Source organism: Pyxicephalus adspersus, chromosome 10 (assembly GCF_032062135.1).
Source record: "Pyxicephalus adspersus chromosome 10, UCB_Pads_2.0, whole genome shotgun sequence".
Taxonomy (NCBI): Eukaryota; Metazoa; Chordata; class Amphibia; order Anura; family Pyxicephalidae; genus Pyxicephalus; species Pyxicephalus adspersus.
Genome location: NC_092867.1, coordinates 46638351 through 46659616, shown reverse-complemented (window position 1 = coordinate 46659616; position 21266 = coordinate 46638351). Strand labels below are relative to the sequence as shown.

The window sequence follows — 21266 nt, the reverse complement described above, 5'->3', positions numbered from 1 at the left end:
CCGGTGATGCCTGGTCGAGCAGTGCGAGTGTGCTGCTGGAGGGCAGCACCATACCATCTGTTGGTATTTTAATTGTTGCAAAACAATTGTACACAAAGGTTGGTTAAAATTATTATATAAGGCACTCCTTTATTAGAAATGATTAGGCAAGTTTTAAAAGATGGGTTTTGAGTGCTCTTTTTAAGAAGCAGAAAGTTGGAGCAAGCTGAATAGAACAAGGAAGATCATTCTAGAGAGTCTGGTCATCTCTATAAAAGTCTTTGAGCCATGCATGTATCGAGGTTGAGTGAGGAAGTCATTAGGTCATTGGAGAAGCAAAGATGGCAGCTAAGGTAAGGGGGACACGAGCTGTGGAGGGATTTGAAGGCAAAGCACAGGAGCTTGAATTTGATTCTAAGGTGAAATGGAAGCCAGTGTAGAGAACTACAAAGAGTTGCAGCGGAAGAGGAGTGGTGGGAAGGATGGATAAGTCTGGCTGCAGCATTCATACCAGATTGTAGAGCAGAGAGTCAGGTTAGTGGAATACCAGAGAGGAGGATGTTGCAGTAGTCCAGACAACAAGAGTTTGGTTGTCTCAAGGGACAGGTAGGGGCAGACTTTGGAGATGTTGCGCAGGAGAAAATGATAGCATCTGGAAATGTTCTGAACATGGAGTAAATGCAAGGGAAGAATCGAAGGTGATGCCAAGACAACGTGCCTGAGGGGAGGGATGAATAACGCTGTTATTAACAGTTAGGCTATGTACACACGTGCAATAATTGTCGTTGATGAAAAGGATCTTTCCCGACTTTCCAAGGACTAACAACTGCACGATGCATGAACGAGTGCTGTACATACATCACCGTTCTGCTCTATGTAGAGGGGAGGGGGAGAACTTCCATTACGATCGTTTGTGGCAGAACCATGGACGATGAGCGCTGTACATACATCAGATTCTCGTCCTATATCAGCCCTGAGCCATTGCATTTGTGTACCCAGCCTTAGCAAAATGTCGGGGAGATTTAGATTATGGATTTTGGAAGATAATAAGTTCAGTTTCTGAAACTCAAGCTGGATAAAACAGGTCCATGATGAGATGGCTGACAGGCAGTATAAAACCCTATCCAGGACTGATGTAGACAAGTCGGGGGTTACTAACTAACCACTGGTTTCTGACTGGTAATGAGTAATTATGCTTCTTCTGAAGTACCAATAAGCAGCTTACTAAACCATTTTAAGCAGGAATATGATCTATTGAATATAATACAGACTCCTGGGAAATAGAGGCTTTTAATAATTTCTACTTTGAAAACTGATTCCATATCAAGTATGCAAGTCATAATAAGGAAGTTAGGTTAAATAATGTATACATATTAGTGGTAGGTAGTTAGAAAAATTATTACTGATTTCATATTTTATCAAACTAATTACATATGTCATGGCTGCCCCTCAGATAATAGAATTATAATTTTATTTGTGCCCTTATGTTTTTTCTATGATCTTTTGTTTTTATACTTTCTAGTACTCATCTAGTTCTAATTGGTTCTAACTAGTTGGTCAACGAGGAGAACTTGATAGAAGAACTCTTCTTTTGAAGGGTTGGGCCTTAGATAAATTATGATTTAGTTTTGTGTGGGTAGCAATATCTTTTGATTTTTTTTGCAGCAGTTTTTCATCCTACAAGCCTGGGATGAAAGTTGTCACTTTCACATCTCGGCTTTCCTAATATTTTTATTCTCCACTAGTAAGAATCCAATTTAGTAGCATGTCACAAACTTTTTTTTTTTTTTTTTTTTTTTATAGCATTACCATTTTCAGAGCAGCACGTTTTGGTGGGAATGTCTCATTAATATATTCTTTGAGAAATATAACTGTAGTACAGGTTTGTTCTTAAGATAAATTTGTATGTAAGTCCGAACAGGTACAATATTTTAATACGTGCAATTAGGACAGTTTTTTTCCTCAACATATTAGGCAGCATGTTGTCAGTTACTGTATAATAACCTCACTGTGAGTTAATATACAGTTTGTATACATATTTAAAAATGATCATGGAGAACTGAAATATTGGTTTTGGAAAGAGCTGAATATTGAAGTAATTTGCTAAGACTTTCTATTTTACCTATTTCCAGGACCTACAGGTTTAGTAACATTCACAAGGCAAAGCCTAGATCAGTTTCCTGAATGGGAAAAGTAAGTATACTGTTATGGTGTATATATAATAAATGTGAGAAATTCTTTATTGGCAATGGGCAGCAATTTTATATCATGATCCAATCCCCTACATAGGCCCTTATTCCCTTTTTCCTAAACATCTATATGTAAAAAAAAATTTAGATCCAAGTTACACAAATTTCACATGAATGAAATATAGGCAAGTAACCCTTATAAACTAGTTCCCTCCCAAATGAAACCTCCTGCATATGGTATGTTATGACTCTCATATTCCATGGGAGGTTATATCTTGTTTGATCCTCTTATAAAATTGACACTTGCTGCTTTGAAACCAATTAGCTGTATAACTTGTTTTATTAGTGGTGGATTTTAGGTCTCTTTATCAGGCTTTTAACTAAGCATTTTATTATTGCTAAAGGATAATTCACCCCTTTACCTTTTCATCTCTTTTAACATTTGTTTATCATGGGGGTAGATTACCTAACACCCCTGTTTACATGCTCATGGCATAGATAAAAAAAACCCTTTTTCTAATCACAACCCTTATTTTAGACCCATTGGTGTCATCACTGGGTGCTTCCTTATGTAATGTAAGAAGATGATGACTGGTAAGACGAGATGGTAGATGTCCCTAGTTCAAGATGTATAAATCTTTTAGGAGAGTACTTGGATTTTTTTTTTAATTATACAGTAATGATCTTCTAAATATGTAAATCATTTGTGTAAGATCTTGTAAGGACATTAAATTTAAAATGTTTCTGTTCTTTATACCATTAAAAAAATCTAGATGTAAAATTACACTGACATTCTCATCTAAATCCCTTTAAATTCTAAATTAACACTTAAGTAAAGCCATCTAGTTTTCTATTGCTAGCCATGAGCAAAGTGATGGAAATGACCCTCTAAATTTACCATGTTGTGCTACTTAGTAGAACTTTGCTAGAATCTAATTTTAAACTTGCAGTGAGGCACCCTATTTAACTACAAGTGTTAAATGCTTGTTTTTGTCCAGGGTACCATTGATCAACAAAATCCATTTATATACCTTTTTTTTAAACTCCCACTGGCTTTCTTCTTTCTGTGCAACTGAAAAGCTGGGGTCGTTCCCACAACCTGGATTGTCAAAGAGAAGAGGATAGTGCTATTGAATAGTCAGTAAAATTGGTATCCTAAACATAGACAAGCATATTTCACCCTTGCAGTTTTGGGTCATGAAAAAGCTGCTAAGGCAGGTCAACTGCAAGTTGAAAATATCTGCATTTACCATTTGAATTCATTAAACACATGCCCTAAATCTCACTAACTACTTTTGCACTATGCCAAGTTTTTAGCATACCAGGTTTATAGTAACAAAAAAAAAAACAGTAGCTTTTAAAACAGATAATACCTATTTGGAATATATTTATTGTGTATGTATGTGTTTAACAGAAATGTGTAGTGTATGTGTGTGTGTGTGTGTTTTGAGTGTAACTAATGTGCTTTCAATTTTGCAGGTCAACAAAACAGCTGAGCCGACTTCACATCACATGCAAAGGTACCATTGAAGGCAATGGACATGGGATGCTGCAGGTGAGTGTTACATTTCATTGACATGGTATATTGCTTTGCAGAAACTATTTGCATAAATACATTGGTTTAAAAAACTTCTTGTCAATTGTATTTCCAGACAGATTGATTTTTTTTTTGTAGAAGCTCTAATGATATAATGAGTATCACCTGTAATTTACTTGACTTTCTGTTCCATGTGAAAACATCTCTGATTTGGGAATTGAGACAAAAGTCTTCCTAATGAAGTCACAGAGGTGTAAAAACACAAAAGAGAATGTAATACTTTCCTAATCTCTTCAAAACATTTACCCTGAAGTTGACCTTAAGGAAGAGTTATTATAAAATTTCATAGCCTGCAAAGATAAAATTCTAGACATGTTACATAATTTGGAAAAATTAAGTTCTGCATTATAAAAGCATTCAAGTCCGCTGCAGACAGGAGAGTCTCCCCTGAACAACATTTATGCTGCACAGTCTTGCTTTCTTCAAGTTAGAGGCTGCAGCAGAGTACTTTCATAAGATTTGTTTACACAGTCAACAAACAACTGTAAGGCACCCAGGATTTGCATTATTGCCAGCATCTTGACTCAGGAAGTAGATGCCGATGCTAAGGGATGCCTAAACGATATTCATTTTATTGCCTGTTCTGTCTACAAATGTAAGCTTTTTTTATAAATAAATGGAATCCTTTACATCCAAAAAATCTCTTTTCAATAGAAACCAAAATATGTGAAAGTCGCATTAAAAATTACTTGAATTTCCCCAGTGATTGATGTGCTGTAGCAGTAATTTTATTTGGATTTAATGTTCTCCCCTCTATAATCTCTCCTCGCTATGTATATGAGGTTGGTATTTCTTAGCTGCCAACTTCATATTTGATGCTGCCATAATTTAATGATCAAAACAGAATAATATGTTCCCATTCTGAGTGTTTTGACAGGGTTAGAGTGTCCCCGGGACCTGTTTTCCCACCGTGTGTTGTAGGCCAGTGATCCTTTGCTGATAAATGACATAGAACAGTATGGCATAGACAGTTAAAGGTCAATAGGTTCGGTTGCTGATGTAAGATTGATAGATCCGTCCTTCCAAACTGTTTATCAAGGCATGGAAGTGTGATATGAAACCTAGAGGTTTCCTGACAGCTAGCTGGAAGCATTGTGTTCCTTAGTTTATTCCATGTTATCAGATTGCTCACAATATGTTGTATACTGGCTACATTCCTATGGTTTATCTTAAAGAACATAAAGAAGAGCAAAATAAAACATCAATTTGTAAGTATGCAGTCTTAGTATCTGTTTTGGAGCACATTTTGGAAAAAAGTGTGTTACTGCAGCGCTTTCTGGTCTATACAGGAAATTGAGCCGAGTAAAAAGCCTAAATATTAAGTGTTGTATCTTATCTAGCCATTACACTAATGCAAGTGTCTGAATAGCAGCCTATGAATAAACAAAAAAATCTAAATACCAAGGAGTGTTCACAAAAATAAAAGGGTTCACAAATGCTGTTTTTGGATAATGCAATTGACTAGTCTATTCTTCTTGTCAGGTGGATTTTGCTAACCGTTATGTTGGCGGTGGTGTGACAGGCTCTGGTCTTGTCCAAGAAGAGATCCGCTTCATTATCAATCCCGAGCTGATAGCATCACGACTCTTTACAGAAGAATTGGATGCCAATGAGTGCCTTATTATCATAGGTGAGCAAAATTTCTTGCAATCTATAGAAATAACTTCCTGAAGTTTCATAAAATCTTCAATTAGATTAGTGAAAATAACTTGAGCATGCAGTCCAATAAAGTTACTGTAGGAGTAGCAAAATCTTCCAAAGCCAGACAAGTCTATTCAAAGCAACCAGTGGGTAATGAATAAGTCCTTCAGCGAGTTCAACAGATGAGGCTCATTCACTGTAACAAAACAAAATGGAAGTGTACAAATAATGCAATCGATTTATTAAAGTTCTCCCAACACTTGAGTAGAATAATAAGGGAGAGTCTGGGTGATCCAACAAACTTAAAAATTATTTGCTATTAACTGGACCAGATCCATTACAGGTTTTTTGGATCACCCAGGTTCCCCCATAATAGTCTTTCTATTCCAGTCTTGTGTTTAATGATGAACACATTTACTATTTAAAAGGTAAATCTCTTTAAAAGAGCTTCATTCTTTTTGTATCATTTATATCTGCCTAGAGCTAAGTTTTAATGGAAGGCATACACATGTAAACTAGTCTTAAATATGTTTTGTGAGAAAAACTAAAAATATTCCATTAATGCTACAGCCTGTACTATCGTTGCCTTTTTTCCTTTTTTTTTTTTCCCAAACTATTTTTTTGTGCTGTATAAAACAATTAGCATTATGCCTTGACATTAGACCCAGGCACCTCCTTTAACACATTTCACCTATCGGGGATCCTATCATACAGCCCAATAAATTGAACTGAAGAAAAAAAGAGCACTTGGGTGAGCTGTAGCTTTTTCGTTTTTTGCTTGTCTCCTTTGAGGAAGCAGACAGACCCTTTTGGCCTGTACCTCTATCTGGTTACAGATGAGTAGAAGTTCCACTGGGTGGGGCACCTTTTGTGGCAACTTTTGCATTCTATTATGTAAAGACAGCATTGGCACAGAACATATATATTTTATGACTTTTTTTTTTGTCTGATCTTGGTTAAACTTGTCCTTTATAAACATTTTTCTTCACATTTAACATTCCCAATGAATATTGTTACAGATACAGCAATCTTAGCTGTAATACAAATTACTATTTTGGCTGAGATTTTTGTTCCTAATTTAAGTACTTTTTTCCAATCCACTTTAGTTTATTAGAATGTCTGTTAATGAATTACAGCGATATGGTGTTCTGTCTCATTAATGGAAATGGCCATTTCATCATCCTTGTTATATGGCTGGCTGTGTTCCATCTCCCTTCTCCGGCCAGTCCTCTCCTTCTGCCACACTTTCTCTTCCCGACAAATTACATTCCTTAGGACTGAGGCTTCATGACTTGAGTCTAAATGGATGAAGCAATGCAGCTTTAATTTGTGCAAGCTTGAGATATTGAAAAGAAATTAAATTTGCTGTGATTTTTTTTGCTGCATCTGCTTACTATCGACTTGGTAATGGTCATAGTTCTAGTCAGTATTTTAACGTCTTTTTGCTGTAAGATGTCTCGGCAGCATCACTGTCAAATCTCTTTTGCCATAAAGATGTGCAAGATCTTGGACACCAAACTTATTAGATTCCTATGAACACACAAATCTGTTTTCAGTATTTCTGATAATATATATATATAACCATGACTATTGGCATGGTTGGATGTATTTTGGTTTTGCTGTTTAAAAAGGAAAAAGTACCTGTCTTGCCGCCAAAAATCTTGGGAGCTGTAAATTTGTCAGAGCAAAACTCATTTTTGTATTAAATATTATCATTATTATTATATTTATTATCATTATTATTATTAATAAACAGGATTTATATAGCGCCAACATATTACCCAGCGCTGTACATTTATCTGATGTAGTTATGGTTAACACCAGTTGTACCAGGGAAGGAAAAAATTGTATGATTTAGCCTAATTTTAAAAGGTAAAATTTGGGTTCAGTTATATATTAAAAAAGGCCTCCTTTCTGTGCTTACATAAAAGGTTAAGAATTCGATTTATTTTTTTTTAGGTGCAGAGCAGTATAGTGAATATAAGGGATATGCTGAAACCTACAAATGGGACCGGGTTCATGAAGATCCAGCTCCAAGGTGGGTTATTGTTTTCACTACTTGTTGCAATTGTTCTGTTGCCAGAGGTCTACCTGCAAAAACAAATTAAAAATAAAAAGAATATTTACCCTAACCACTGTTTGTTGGGGAGATTGCCTTTCTATTGAGGGAATGTTCCTCAAAAATCTCATTCAAAACGAACACTTCTAGGTCTGTTGATTTGCTGGGTGCCCAGCTGTGCTCGTTGGTTACTCCCGCCAACCAATAAGTGCTGCTGTATACTGTATTATTGTGCGGGTTGGTATGAGAAATCAAAACGGGATCAACACCCCCAGAAGTCTTGGTTTCAAAAAGACTTTTGAAAATGGTTACTCTTTAGCAGAGCAGCATTCAGCAGTGTTGGGAGATCTATTCACTTGCAGGGAAACTTTTTGCTACTAATAACTAAACCCAATGTTCGCATTCCGATGAGGGCTCTGCCATCTTCTTCCTTCTTCTTGTCCTCATCCCAATCATCAGCCATCTTGATTGGGATGCTGTAACTCCCTTCGGGAGGGAGGGGGTGGGGGCGGGGGTTGACATCGCCTGTCTTCTTGTGCAGTAAAGTCCTGCATGATGCCAATTTTGTAAAGTGAATCTTTAGTTCCAGTTTAATTACACAGTCCCTGAACATGTTACCATGACCACAAAATTATAGGAGGGTGGGGGTGTTAAGGGGTTCTGTCTTTAAATGGTATCAAAGTTCTGTAGATTCATTCAAAATTAAAATTCATTCTGGTAGCTTTTCCTCATAATTCCTAATGTGTCACTTAACATTAAATGTCTGCAAACAGAATTTCCACCTAAACTATTGTTACTATTTAAAAAAAAAAACTGTATTAGTTGTTAGAAAAGTTTTTAACTTTTCCATTCTTACCGCACACAGAGATAGCTGGCAGAGACGCTCTACAGAAATTGTTGCAATAGATGCATTTCACTTCCGGCATTATCTTGATCAGTTTACACCAGACAAAATAAAAAGAGAACTGAACAAGGTTTGTTTTGTTGTTTTTGTGTATTATTTGTGTTTTTTTTTTTTTTTATCAGCAGTGTTTTATTAATAATCCCTTTTTTTGTTAAATGATAAGTCTTCCTCCGATTTAGAGGCTCTTTCAGGCCTTTTCTGTCCAATGTGATGAGTCCAAAGTGCAGATATGTTGTATGCTGCACATTAACATGCAAAGTCTTAACCACAGGGAACCTAAATATAGGCACGTTCCTTTTATGTTAACAGACATGTTTGTAGTTCTGTCCTGGTGTGACAGTTGTGATACACAAGATACAGCTCAGAAGGATTGCCAGGTGCAAATAAAGAAATAAAAACCTGCAGAAATAAATCTGAGGCTGCCACCATTGGGAGGCAGTGTAAGCTGCAGTAAAATCTTTTTAAAATCCAAGCGAAGCAGTCCTTGAACCCCTAACAGTTTAACTGAACCCCTAACTCTGATCATCATACTTTGCCCGCTCTGTGTTTTCATGAAAAATTGGAAGACTCCTGGGTCACTAATGGGGGGAGGGGGGCATGTGGGCTGAGCTGGCATAGAAAAAACTGCAGTGTTTCTGTTTTAAAATTTTAGAATGAATTACTCCACAAGTCCTTCATCTACAGGGGACAGTTAGGTTTTTCTTTATAACTCATTATGCCTTGTTTATTTACAAATATTTTATTATCCATAGTCTACCCTTACAGAATTACTTAAAAGTGTAATTGCTGACTTCCAAAAACTACCTATAGCCTGGCTGTCAGGCAGAACCAAAAGAGCATACAGATCAGATTGCTTTAGGACAGTCACTCACAAATATAAAACCATAGAAATCTGCATAAGTGGGAGGTGATTACCAATACTGAAGGAGGTTAGCAATGACAACCTACCTTTTACTCATGTCCAGTTTCCTGCCCTTCATTCTCATGTATAGCAATTTCTACAGCTTAATAAAATGTAGTACTGTGAGGATAGTCTATGTAGACAGAACAAGCTACAGCTATGCTCTTTCTGTGTTTTGCTGGGTCTGAACTAAAAACTAGTAAAATGTTAAATGTTGTGTGCACATTACTGCAGCCTGCCCTTGAACACATTGTCATACTTCAGACTGTAGTTCTGTCCTAATAGTTTTCCTGGCACAGCAGTTATTTTCTTTAAAGTCTGCTGCTAACTCGTATTTCAGAGCAAAGCAGAAAAATATTTTGCCTGCACCACATGGTCCTTAATTACTACGCTAAATAACGTTTCGTCTTGGAAAATGCATTGCGGTACCCCAGGGCATTCTTCTGTCCCCTCTTTTATGACGGCACAGCAAACATTCCCTTTAATTAGTCATCTAGTTATGCTGTGTGCATTGTTGAAACATTGATTTTCATTACTGCTTTCCGCAGGTAAAATATTAGCCCACGTAAAATATAGAAAACCCCTTTCTAATCAGTCAGCAACTCTGCGAGAGAAGTAAATTTCCATTTTCAAGCTATTGCTCTGGTTAAGATAAATTTTGTTTTGAAATCTTGCGTACTGTTAATAACAGCACATCGATCATTCAAAAATGGTCCTAAAAAGAAAAGGCATAAATAAAGAAAGTGCGGGAGCAACTTATCCATTTTAAGTGTGCTTGTGACAGCTTAATTGGTAAAGCAGATTCGCTAACAGTTAAATTCATTTCAAGTCAGACCAAAAGATCTTCGTCATCTGAACAACTTAGCTGCCACCAGCTTGTTATTTAGACCAGGAATAGCTTGAGGACAAATGGCTTTGACTCTCTATTGAGTTTACTACATCCATAAGCTTTGAAATATACTGTTTTATTTTTAAAAAAAGTATCTTTCACATGGTATTAATACCTATTATTTAATATAGAAAGGGTAAAATAAACAGTAGTTTATTTGTGATTCTGTAAAATGTGTTTTCCTTAAAAGACTGCTTTGTTTTTATTTGCTACCTATCTAAAACATAAACACTTGGTAAATTATTGTACATAATAAATTCCCAGGGTACTAAGAGTGATATGGCAGTGTTTGAAGGACTTCTGGAGGTCAGGTGTCAGGTCTTACTGCAAATATCTAATTCACACAAGTCAATATAAAAGACCAGTAGTTGTCAGAAAGCTGCTGATGGTAACCCCTGGGGGAAACTATTTAACATGGTTGAGGTCAGCTGCCTGACATAGTGACCACTTCAGTGATTTGATAACTGAGTGCTGAAGACTGATCTGAAACCGAATAGCTCAGCATTGACACATAGCTAAAGATGTATATTAAAGAGACATTTCAGTCGTGAGGAAAATTTTTGTTTTGAAACCATTATAAATAGCAGTTGATTGAGTATGAAAGGTTTACCTCTTTTAAGGCTTTTCAGTAAGTCCCTCATTTTAATAGTGTCTGTCGGCTACTGCGCCGTTTAGTCCGAAAATCTCAATTATGGCTTTGTGGTTTCTCATCTCTAGCTACTGACCGAGCACTGGCCTTTTCTGAGCTAACATTGGCCATAGAAGCAACCAGTATCAGTCATACAGTTTATAAAATCCTTTGGGATAATACAGTATTTTGCTTAGTAAGGACAGAACTTTATTGAAAACAACAAACACACCAACAATGCATTACTTGTCAGTTTTGTGCAGCCATCCTAATATTCATGTATGGCCGGAATCAAAATCAGCCAAGCAACGATTATTTTCAAAGGAAAAGGCCTGCAAAGACAATCATCTTGTTTTTGTCATGTTTCTTTTAAACACTTCTTTAAAGAACGCACATATAATTGATCACATCCGAATCTTGTTTTCAAGTTCTGTTATGTCCTGTGTTATAAGCTTGGATTTGTTTAATACAACTGGTAATTTCCTCTTTCTTCATTAGGCCTATTGTGGGTTTTTCAGGGAAGGAATAGAACCTGAAAACCTGTCAGCTGTTGCAACTGGCAACTGGGGATGTGGAGCTTTTGGTGGGGATCCTAGATTAAAAGGTAAGTACTAAATGAAAAATAAACTTGTAACTCATAGCAGAACAGGTTTTTGTTTATTTTCTTACTTTAGATTACTGTTTAAAACTTTCATAAATGAAGAGAATATATAAAACATTTTGATTTTCTAACCTTCCTTATGGTAACTCCCATAGGTTTATATAAGGCATGCTATTTTGACTGTGTTTCTAAACCGGGTCCCCGTCTCAAACTGAGCATGTCTTTTAGAAATACTGAGTAAACCAGCATGTAACAGCTAAGACATTCTGATGCATAGTCTTGCTGCATTATGTAGCACTTTTAGTGCTGCTGGACTATAATGTAATGTACAGATCCTTAAAATACATATGCATGTATCAAAATTTTGGCATTACAATGGAGTATTTTTAGCGCATAATTGGTAGTCTCAATCTGTTCTTCCTAAAATCTGGATTTATTTCCTAGCATTGATGCTTATAATCTTATTGGCACTGACCATGATAGTTTAAAGGTAGCATAACGCATAGCTGAGCATTGACTTTTATGGAGAAAAAAAAAATAAAGTGCCAACTAAGCTCAGACTAAATAACTGATCTTGATGTGCACTGGCCCTTAATCTACACCCTAGTATTTTTCACACCATCCATATATCAGCTTTGTAGTAAAGGTAATGGCAACTGAACACATCAGCTCTCCACTAGTAATTATGTGTATTAAGACTCCTTCCTTTTTTCACACATTCCAAGATCTTTTGAGTAAAATGCTTGAGAGGAAGGAGGCTAGCCAAGGTGTTTTAGCACAATACCATTTTATAGCCAGATTGAACTTTGGAGTGCAGCTTCTTTTCCTGATTTGTGTTGCAAAAAGTCTTCCCTGGCTCTTACTGTCCAGAAGTAGAGAAAAGTTTATATACAGTTTATCTATCTATTGGTACTGTTTTCACTCCAGCCAGAAACACACAAAATGCCCCCAGTAATAAAGGCTGTGCGATAAGAGTGGGTACAATTTAATACACATTGTTTAGTGACTAAAATGCAAAGCGTACTTATCATACCTGAACTGTCTCCCACCTTTGAAATCGATTTCTATAGTATGTCTAAAATTTAATTATGTGATAAAGTGGAGAGATAGACAGGCTTTTATAGGCAGGATGTTTAAAAAGTAAACAATAATTTTTTAATGTTACATAGTTACCTAGTAGGTTAGGTTGAAGAAAGACATAAGTCCATCAAGTTCAACCACTAGAGAGATAAACATATCCCAGATATAAAACCCTATAAGACATATTTGGTCCAGAGGAAGGCAAAAAAAACCCCAACCCTGGTACAATTTGCTTCAACAGGGGAAAAAATTCCTTCCTCATTCCATGAGGCAATCGGATGTTCCCTGGATCAACAGTCACTGTTATTTTTACTTTAAAGACTTAATACCCAGTTATATTCTGTGCTTCTAGAAAAACATCCAGCTAGAGAGTTCTCCATATGGGCCGTTTATATATTTATACATGGTGATCATATCCTCCCTTAAGCGTCTCTTCTCAAGGAAGAATAGATTCAGTTCACCTAATCTCTCCTCATAGCTGAGCTCCTCCATTCCTTTTATTAGTTTAGTTGCCCTTCTCTGCACTCTCTCCAATTCCACAATGTCCTTTTTGTGAACTGGTGCCCAAAACTGGACTGAATATTCCAGATGTGGTCTGACCAATGCTTTGTACACCGGCAGGATTATGTCTCCATCTCTGCAGTCTATTCCTCTTTTAATATAAGAAAGTACTTTACTAGCTTTAGATATTGCAATTTGGCATTGCATGCTGTTATTAAGTCTATGATCTACCAGAACCCGCAGATCCTTTTCCATTTCTGACTCCCCCAAATGTATTCCCCCTGGACAGAATGAAGCATGCATGTTGTTAGCTCTCAAGTGCATAATTTTACATTTATCAATATTAAATGTCATTTAATAATATTGGCTGCCCAATCAAATAGTACATCCAGGTCTGCTTGTAGATTATGGACACCCTGTATGGACTTCCATTACATAGTTTGGTGTCATCTGCAAACACAGAGATGGTACTTTTAATCCCAAACTCCATATCATTTATGAAGATGTTAAACAGTAAAGGTCCCAACACTGAACCCCGGGGTACACCACTAATAACCTTTTACCATTCAGAGTATGAATCATTAATTACAACTCTCTGGATGCCATCTTTAAGCCAGTTCTCTATCCATTTACAGATTGACTTTTCTAAACCTATCCACCCTAACTTGCATATTACTGTCTGTGGGGTACAGTGTCAAATGCTTTAGCAAAGTCCAAGGACACTATATCAACTGCTATTCCACTGTCTACCTGTTTACTTACAATTAAAAAGAGAGTAAATTTGTTTGACAACTTCTGTCTTTCTTCAAGCCATGCTGACTATCAATTATAATATTATTTTCTAGCAGAAACTCCTTTCCAACTATGGACGTTAAACTAACAGGTTGTATAGTATAGTATAGTATAGTATACTCCTATACTATACATTGATCACCTGACCAGTGATATATGAACAATCAATATCTGTGATTACATATACATATTTTTACTTTTCAAGTAAAATATCAACTTTTGAAGAGCACTGCTCTTAAGCTTCTATAGGGGAGGATGTTGAAGTTGAAGTTTAACTTGAATATTAAAGATTTACACAATCACAGTAATACAAAGTTGATAAAAACATCTGCAAGACTTCCACGCCAATTAATCCCAATGAAGAAAAAAGGGACGATTATATATGGTAACTTCACTGAAGTATGGCAGTATTAAATCATTAGGATCGCATTTAAATTGGGTGAACACATCTAGATGAAGGGGACATGTGTAGCTGATTTAGCTGCAGGAATATTTTAAGGTTAAGAAGAGTGAAGAAATAGATTTGCACTGCACAGTGTCACTGTCACCCTAAGTATTGGTTTCTGATTTACCATTTGGATCAATTTGAGATGAAAGCAAACGACAAACAGGCGAGGCGACGGCAGCAAGCCGCAAAAGTTCAAAAAGTATCTATAAAAACAACAGTTTAATTTTATATAAACTTACCACCCTGTCTTGTGTGTTTGGTACCTAAGCAAGGGTGATGTCACATTTTATTTAATCAACTCTGAAAAATGCACAATCCTAATTCTTAGGAGAAGATACTCTTCCAATGGACTAGTGTCTTCATATGAGATTTTGCCTCCTCCTTTTTTTCCTTGGGAGTCTTTTTGGAAGGCGGGCACGGCACACATTGGCACCCAGCATTACAGAAGGTAAAGGTAAGGGAAAGTTACAGGTAACATTGGGATTAGTTATTGGACATACTATAGTATGCAAATAATAAGGGGTGGAGGCCCAAACATTAAAAATGGACCTTGCATTGTACTAGGTTTGCTTGTTCATGTTTAGTGGTAATCTTAGACATACTAGACAGGTTGAGAAATGAATAATGATTTCACTGAAATTAACCATGGGTGGTTGATCAGCATTAATCTGGTTGTTATTGACAAGGTATGCTGTTAAATCTTTAAAACATGGCCAACACCAAGTAAGGTGATACTGGGCCTGTTCATTTATCACAAAAGATCTGTGCCCCAAAAAAGTAATCTCCAACATAATTCACAGAATTGAGTCTGTTCTTATGTGACCAAATTGTTCTGTATTAGGAACCATATTTGACCAGCCACCCTTAGTCTTGATCTCTCCTCTTGCTGTCTGGCTGTCACTATCTACTCCATATGCTTTACACTTGTGAAATATGCAAGCATATTGTACCATTTTTAACCATGATTAATAGAAGAAGAATATGTAAGTTATTTTTTTTTGGTCCTTGTCCTGTAGTGTACTTGCTACATACTCCATCAACAGCACTTGGTACAATAGTATGCAAAAATACAAAATGGAGAGTAGAGAAAATTTTGTTAAGGCAAAAATTCCAATATTTGTTAGAATACACTGCATAAAACAGGACACCTAACCTCACATATTTTTCAGCAGCTTCACCGTTGTTGGGGCTGTTGACCCATTTGCTCTGACGAACGGTGTAGGTTTCTTAGTTTAGCACACTAGTGAAATTGCAGTCTTTCTGGTTAGAAGTTTTGAGCTGTCACTGTTCCACTGGGTGGCAGCTTTGTGTTGGCTGTATTCATTCTGTGAAGTTATTTTATTTTTCCAAGGAGATTGTCTCTCATTCTTAAAGTTGGGTAACTCCCTTTGTAGACATTGTACAATGTGTTTTAACACATATTAGATTTTGAGGATTTTTTTATACCAAAAATGTTGAAACTATGTAAAATGTTATGTGCTATAAATGAAGTTAAATGATCTGACACATAGAGCCTGATTTATTACAGCTCGCCAAGGCTAGAGAGGATACACTTTCATCAGTGAAGCTGGAGGATCAAGCAAACCTGGAATGGATTTATTGAAATAATTTGCTATTTGTGAGCAAGTGTTTTCAGTCCTGGACCAGATCCAATCCAGGTTTGCTGTATCACCCAGCTTCACTGATGAAAGTGTATCCTCTCCAGTCTTGGAGAGCTTTAATAAACCTGGCCCATTCAGTAAACTGAAAGGTTATCATTAAAATGAGCAAACGACATGTAATGCTTTGACTTACCTTAAAGTGCTTTTTAATGTTTGGCAGTGTACACAAAACTGTACACTGTTACATAGAAACATTTTGTATGTAAATCTGTATATGAAATGTATACATTTTTTTCAATAAAATATGAAATATTGACTCACATCAAAACTATTTCAGATTTCAGCAATCATAAATAGCAATAAAAAATAAATAAAAAATAGATTTAAACAATATCACTAAGTTTGATGGTAAGTATCTGTACAAGTATGATAAAACCCCTGCAACTACTTGACCAATTACAGGAGGTACAAAAATAAATGAAAAGAAAACAAACAAAATGCTCTGTTAATGCTATGAAATGCCTGTATCTTATGTTATTTGTTTTCACCCATGGGTCAACTTTAAATTTGTACTCACTTTAAACGTAGTTTAGCTTTATATATGTATATTGTCTGTTTAACCATTACTAGTAAATTATATTTTATAAATGGCTCACTTTACGACAAAAGCAATATTTGTGGTGTGATCAGTATAAATTCTGTGTGAGTGCCTTACGCCCATGCATACGAGTTCATTATAATTGTGACTACAAATGAAGTCAATGAAGCCTGGCTAAATGAATAACAGATCAAACATTGTCTTCAAACAACTCTCAAAGTAATCATTACATATCAATCTTTTGGGTGATGAGGGGTGATTTATCTCAATTAAGGGAAGTTACATGTTGGTGGAATGTGTTGGGTATTACTAATAATGATCCCCACAATACGGGGTTGTAAAATTGTAAGGAGATAGATGTAGTTTTACTTGCAAATGTTATTATTTTTTTTTTTTTATGGTCTGTGTCTTTGTTAAGGCGATTTTTACCTTGCTTCCCTTTAATCAACAAGTATATTTATCTAATAAAATTGTGGGATAATATTTGGGAATTGACAGAGATCCTTGTCACTTACCACTCTTATATAATAAAAGTATTACTGTCCCTAGTTAAGAGATTTTCATTGCTGCATGTCTTGATGATAAAAGTCAGGGAATATTTTTTTCCTCTTAGATACAGAAAATACTTTTTTAATGTGATAAAAACTTGTCAAAAATAATGTGCACAAATAGAGCAGACATAGGTTCCCATCCAGTCATAAAATTGGTACCTGGTTACCAGTCATTGTGCATTTCAACTTAGTATGCAACTTTGTGGGAAGGTGGGAAAAATCTGCTTCCGAATGGCAAAATGATCACCACCCAGAAGTAGCCTGCTTCTTGTAGACAGAGCCAGGATTATTGAAAAAAGCAGTGATTTGCCAGCTCGTAACATTGTGAATGGGCTGCTCAGTGTTGGGATATATTTGTAGAGGTTAAAAATCAATTAATTTATTGCCGACTAAAATCCGATTCACATTTGTTTAACTACAATTACAGTATAATTTTTTTTAGTAGAAATGTATAGTGTTTGAAAGATTCATATGTAAAAGTTACCAGATTATTAGAAATTAGGAATTGCCTTTTGCTACCAGATGCAAATCAGCAGGCTCAAAGCAAAGTCCATTTCTCCACCTGCACTTGCAGTGGCTTAGCAGTTTAACGCAAACTTGTGGTAAACTGCTCCAAAACAATAAATTTAATTACTATACATCTGAGCATTACCATAACTAATAGTCCTAACTGGCTAATATTTATAAAAAAAATTTACTTCTTTAATGGAGCAAAAGTGACTTTTGTATTTACAAGTCTCTGGAAGATCCTCTCTCTCATTCTTTCTCTCTCAATGGGCCTGATTTATTAAAGCTCTCCAAGGTCTAGAAAGGATATACTATCATCGATGAATCTGGGTGATCCAGCAAACCTGAAATGGTTCCGCTTTAGGATTGAATACATTTGCTAACAAATAACGGATGACTTAAGAAATCCATTCCAGATTTGCTGGATCACCCAGGGTCACTGATGAAAGTGTATCCTTTCCAGCCTTGGAGAGCTTTAATAAATCAGGCCCATCTCTTTCTCTCTCATTTTCCCTTTCCACCTCTTTTAAGTTTCTGTGGCTTTTTGAATGCAGGGGCAAAATTGCAGTGGAGTGCAAATGAACTGATCTCATCAGCTCACCTTTTTTTTTTTTTTTTTATTATTTAAAAATGCACTCTTTTTGTGGGTGGTATCTTATTCACCTGGAACTCTTTCTAGTGTCTAATCTACAGATCGGTGTGTTAAGCAAAACGGTAAAAAAATTGGAAGCATGTGTTTGCAAATACATCAACATTGAATCAAAAAGTTAAAGCTCCAAACATGCTTTCCTTGAAAATGTACAGTCCTTTCACTTCAGTAGCCATGCAGCTAGTAACATTGACCCTCATACCTGACAGTTTTGGGCTGAAAAGCCCAATGTTATGTGTTTTTCCAAATATAACTGATTTGCCAAAGGCTGAATTGTGCATCTTAAAAAAAAATAAAAATATAAAATAAAAAAGGTGGCGATATTAGACATTGGGGGGACCATTAGACAGATATTGCTGATATACCTCCTTAGATTTTTTTTTAAATTAATAAAGGCGTGCATGTTTCTTGTAAAATATTTATAGCTCAGTGTAATGTCTTTAATGCAAGACAAAGTTCCACTTTATATTATGCTGGTATACTTGTACAGAAAATACTGTACTGTAATACTTGCAAAGATTATCACCGTACTAATGGCAGACAGCTGCAGACATAGAAACCGTGATGGACACCATTTTCCTGAGAACATGTACAAAACAAGGCTGTAAATCACAGTTTAGAGAAGAGAGACTGATGATTGATTTGCCCTTCAGGTAAATTCTCTTCAACAAGCCCATCTGGTAATAGTTGTATAGAGATTATCATAAAATGCAGTGACATCTCTTTGAATGAGGCTAAGAGTAATGAAGTGTGGACCGAACAAACCAGGTTTTGGCTGGTTATCCCATTTTAGCCTTGAGATTCATTGTTTTATCCTTAGGAAAGGTTTAAAGAAAACTAAGAACTTGATTGTGATATATGATGGCATACTAGACACTCTTCTTTTTCTCTTGGTGTTCTATGTGTTTTTGTTCTTTAAAGTATAGTTGCAGTAATAGATAATAATAATGGGGTTAACATCCCATATATTTATTTATATACACACGCACAGGAGTTCATCCATTGTTGGCAACCAGGAGTATTCCCGTATAGCCAGCATTTTACACGGAGCAGCTAAGTGTTCATGAAAGAGAACCTGCAAACAGGTTTTATTGCAGAATGGGCATTACTTGATCCTTAAGCAGTAGATAAGAGTAGAAGGGTTACCAAAGAGACTGTCACGTTGGCAAAACCCCAAAATTTGGATATGCAACAAAGAAAACAAAAAGAGAAAGATGTTTTTTTTTTTTTTTTTTTTTTTTTGCATACAAACAAAAAACATTTAACTATGCTATAATATTCAATACTAACCTTAGAGTGTTTTAAGTGTCTGCACAATGCATTTCAATGTATGTTTGCTGTTCTTCCACAGATATCTGGTTGCAACTTATGTCACTTCTTACTCTCAGAAATCCCCTAATTTTTTTTTTTTTTTAAATACGTTTTTGTAAGAATACTTAGTCATTCATGTGTTTCAAACTTTATTTGCAGCTTTAATACAGCTTTTGGCAGCTGCGGAGACAGGGCGGGATGTTGTGTACTTCACCTTTGGAGACAAAGAGTTAATGCATGACGTTTACAGAATGTATAGTTTCCTCCACAGAAAGAACAAAACAGTTGGTGAGTAAACTGCATAATTTATTTAGGATATACAATACTTACTGTTGAGAAAAATGCTGACATTATTTGCTTGCTAACATTTTACCCTTTTCTGTTCTTTTCTCAGGTGAAATCTATACAATACTGTTGAATTATTACTATGAAGTGTGCAGAAACGCAAGTACAGCAAGACCAGAGACAAAATTGTATACATTTATACACAACTCTTTGTAGTGTTGCTGTATTCAAATGAAGAACTCTTGTGTATAAATAAGCAAAGAATTCTTTGTACTTTTTCACAACAATAATCGGTTTATTCTGCTGGTTGTAACATGGACTAGCATATACAGTGTATATAATCATAACTTCTAGTCCAATGTGCTTTATATACTTAGGGCTTTGTTCATATGGTTTGATTTTTAAGATGCTTGACTGGAATATATTTTCCATTGATTTTTTTCTTATATTTCAGAGTTCATAATTATTTTATTGGACCGCAAACTACCAATGCATTGCTGTGCCATGCCAACCTCTGAATGTCCATAGTACTCATGTGATTGTAGCTTTGTCACTGCTTCATCTGTTTTACAATCAAGGAGATGCAGGGGGATTGATATCTTTTTCAGAGCCAGATATGTGTAACACTAGCTCCCATAATGCTTAGTCAGTGGCAGCTTAATCTGACTGAGCATTAGGAGAATTGAAGTTGCACAGTAGTTGCTCTGGACTTTTCCCATCCCCAGTACCATCTCCACTGTAGTGGATATAGCAGTGCTCTTCTACAATATATACTTGGCTTACCTCTGTAATCCAAGCACAGCAAGCCAAACTTTTGTTGGTTTTGCATGTGGCAGCGTTTTTTGTTTTTTTTTTAACTGAGGTTCAGAATATAACAGTTTTGTTTAGATCTGCCTTGGTGAAAAATAAAATTTAAGTTGAAAACATGTTTGGTATTTTGTTTCTGCAGAATATAGGTACATATATGTTAGATTTTCTTACCCAGCAGTACGCCTATTTACTATGTGAGCTAGTGTAGAAATAGTAGGTACACCAAATGAAAAAAAATTTATTAAATCTAGAATTGCTGAATTACTGCAAATGATTTCATATATACAATTTTATATTTTCAGAACAGTGTGGTAGTATCCATGTTCCCTATCTGTGATTAAGGCTGCCTAATATTTTTAAACTCTTCCTATTTTTATTTATGGAACTGCATTAACAGCACTCATTTCTGCATTTGCTATACGTTTAGACATAAAAGGCACTATTACTTGTATCAGTAGGGCAGTTTCAAATTACACCAAGGTCATGTGGTTGAATGTGGGTGGCAAGTAGCCCAATGCTTATACACATAGTAAATAGTTACTTCAGCCTTAAAAAAAACTGCTGATCCAAATTACTTCCCAGTTGTGGGTAATAACAATTTTATCATTCAGTGCATGCCGGTCTTGACTGTCTGTTGGCAACAAACTGCTCCTAACAAAATCTTATTGGTAAGCTTAACAACACCAGAACCAGAGTTTGTGACTAGACCATGTTTTGGCCTGCAAGCTACTTTTAAAATGACCAA

The 21266-nt window shown here is 35.8% G+C and overlaps 1 protein-coding gene across 1 annotated transcript in view; it reads left to right on the top strand.

The window, feature by feature from the left end:
* PARG (poly(ADP-ribose) glycohydrolase) overlaps nt 1-20637 on the top strand; it is a 54728-nt gene extending 34091 nt beyond the window's left edge. The window contains exons 11-18 of the mRNA XM_072423180.1: nt 2112-2172; nt 3648-3723; nt 5248-5395; nt 7366-7444; nt 8331-8439; nt 11286-11391; nt 19586-19714; nt 19821-20637. Of these exons, the coding sequence (XP_072279281.1) occupies nt 2112-2172; nt 3648-3723; nt 5248-5395; nt 7366-7444; nt 8331-8439; nt 11286-11391; nt 19586-19714; nt 19821-19927 (815 nt within the window). The 3' untranslated portion in view covers nt 19928-20637. The remainder of the gene's footprint in view (nt 1-2111; nt 2173-3647; nt 3724-5247; nt 5396-7365; nt 7445-8330; nt 8440-11285; nt 11392-19585; nt 19715-19820) is intronic.
* Nucleotides 20638-21266: the final 629 nt, after the last annotated feature.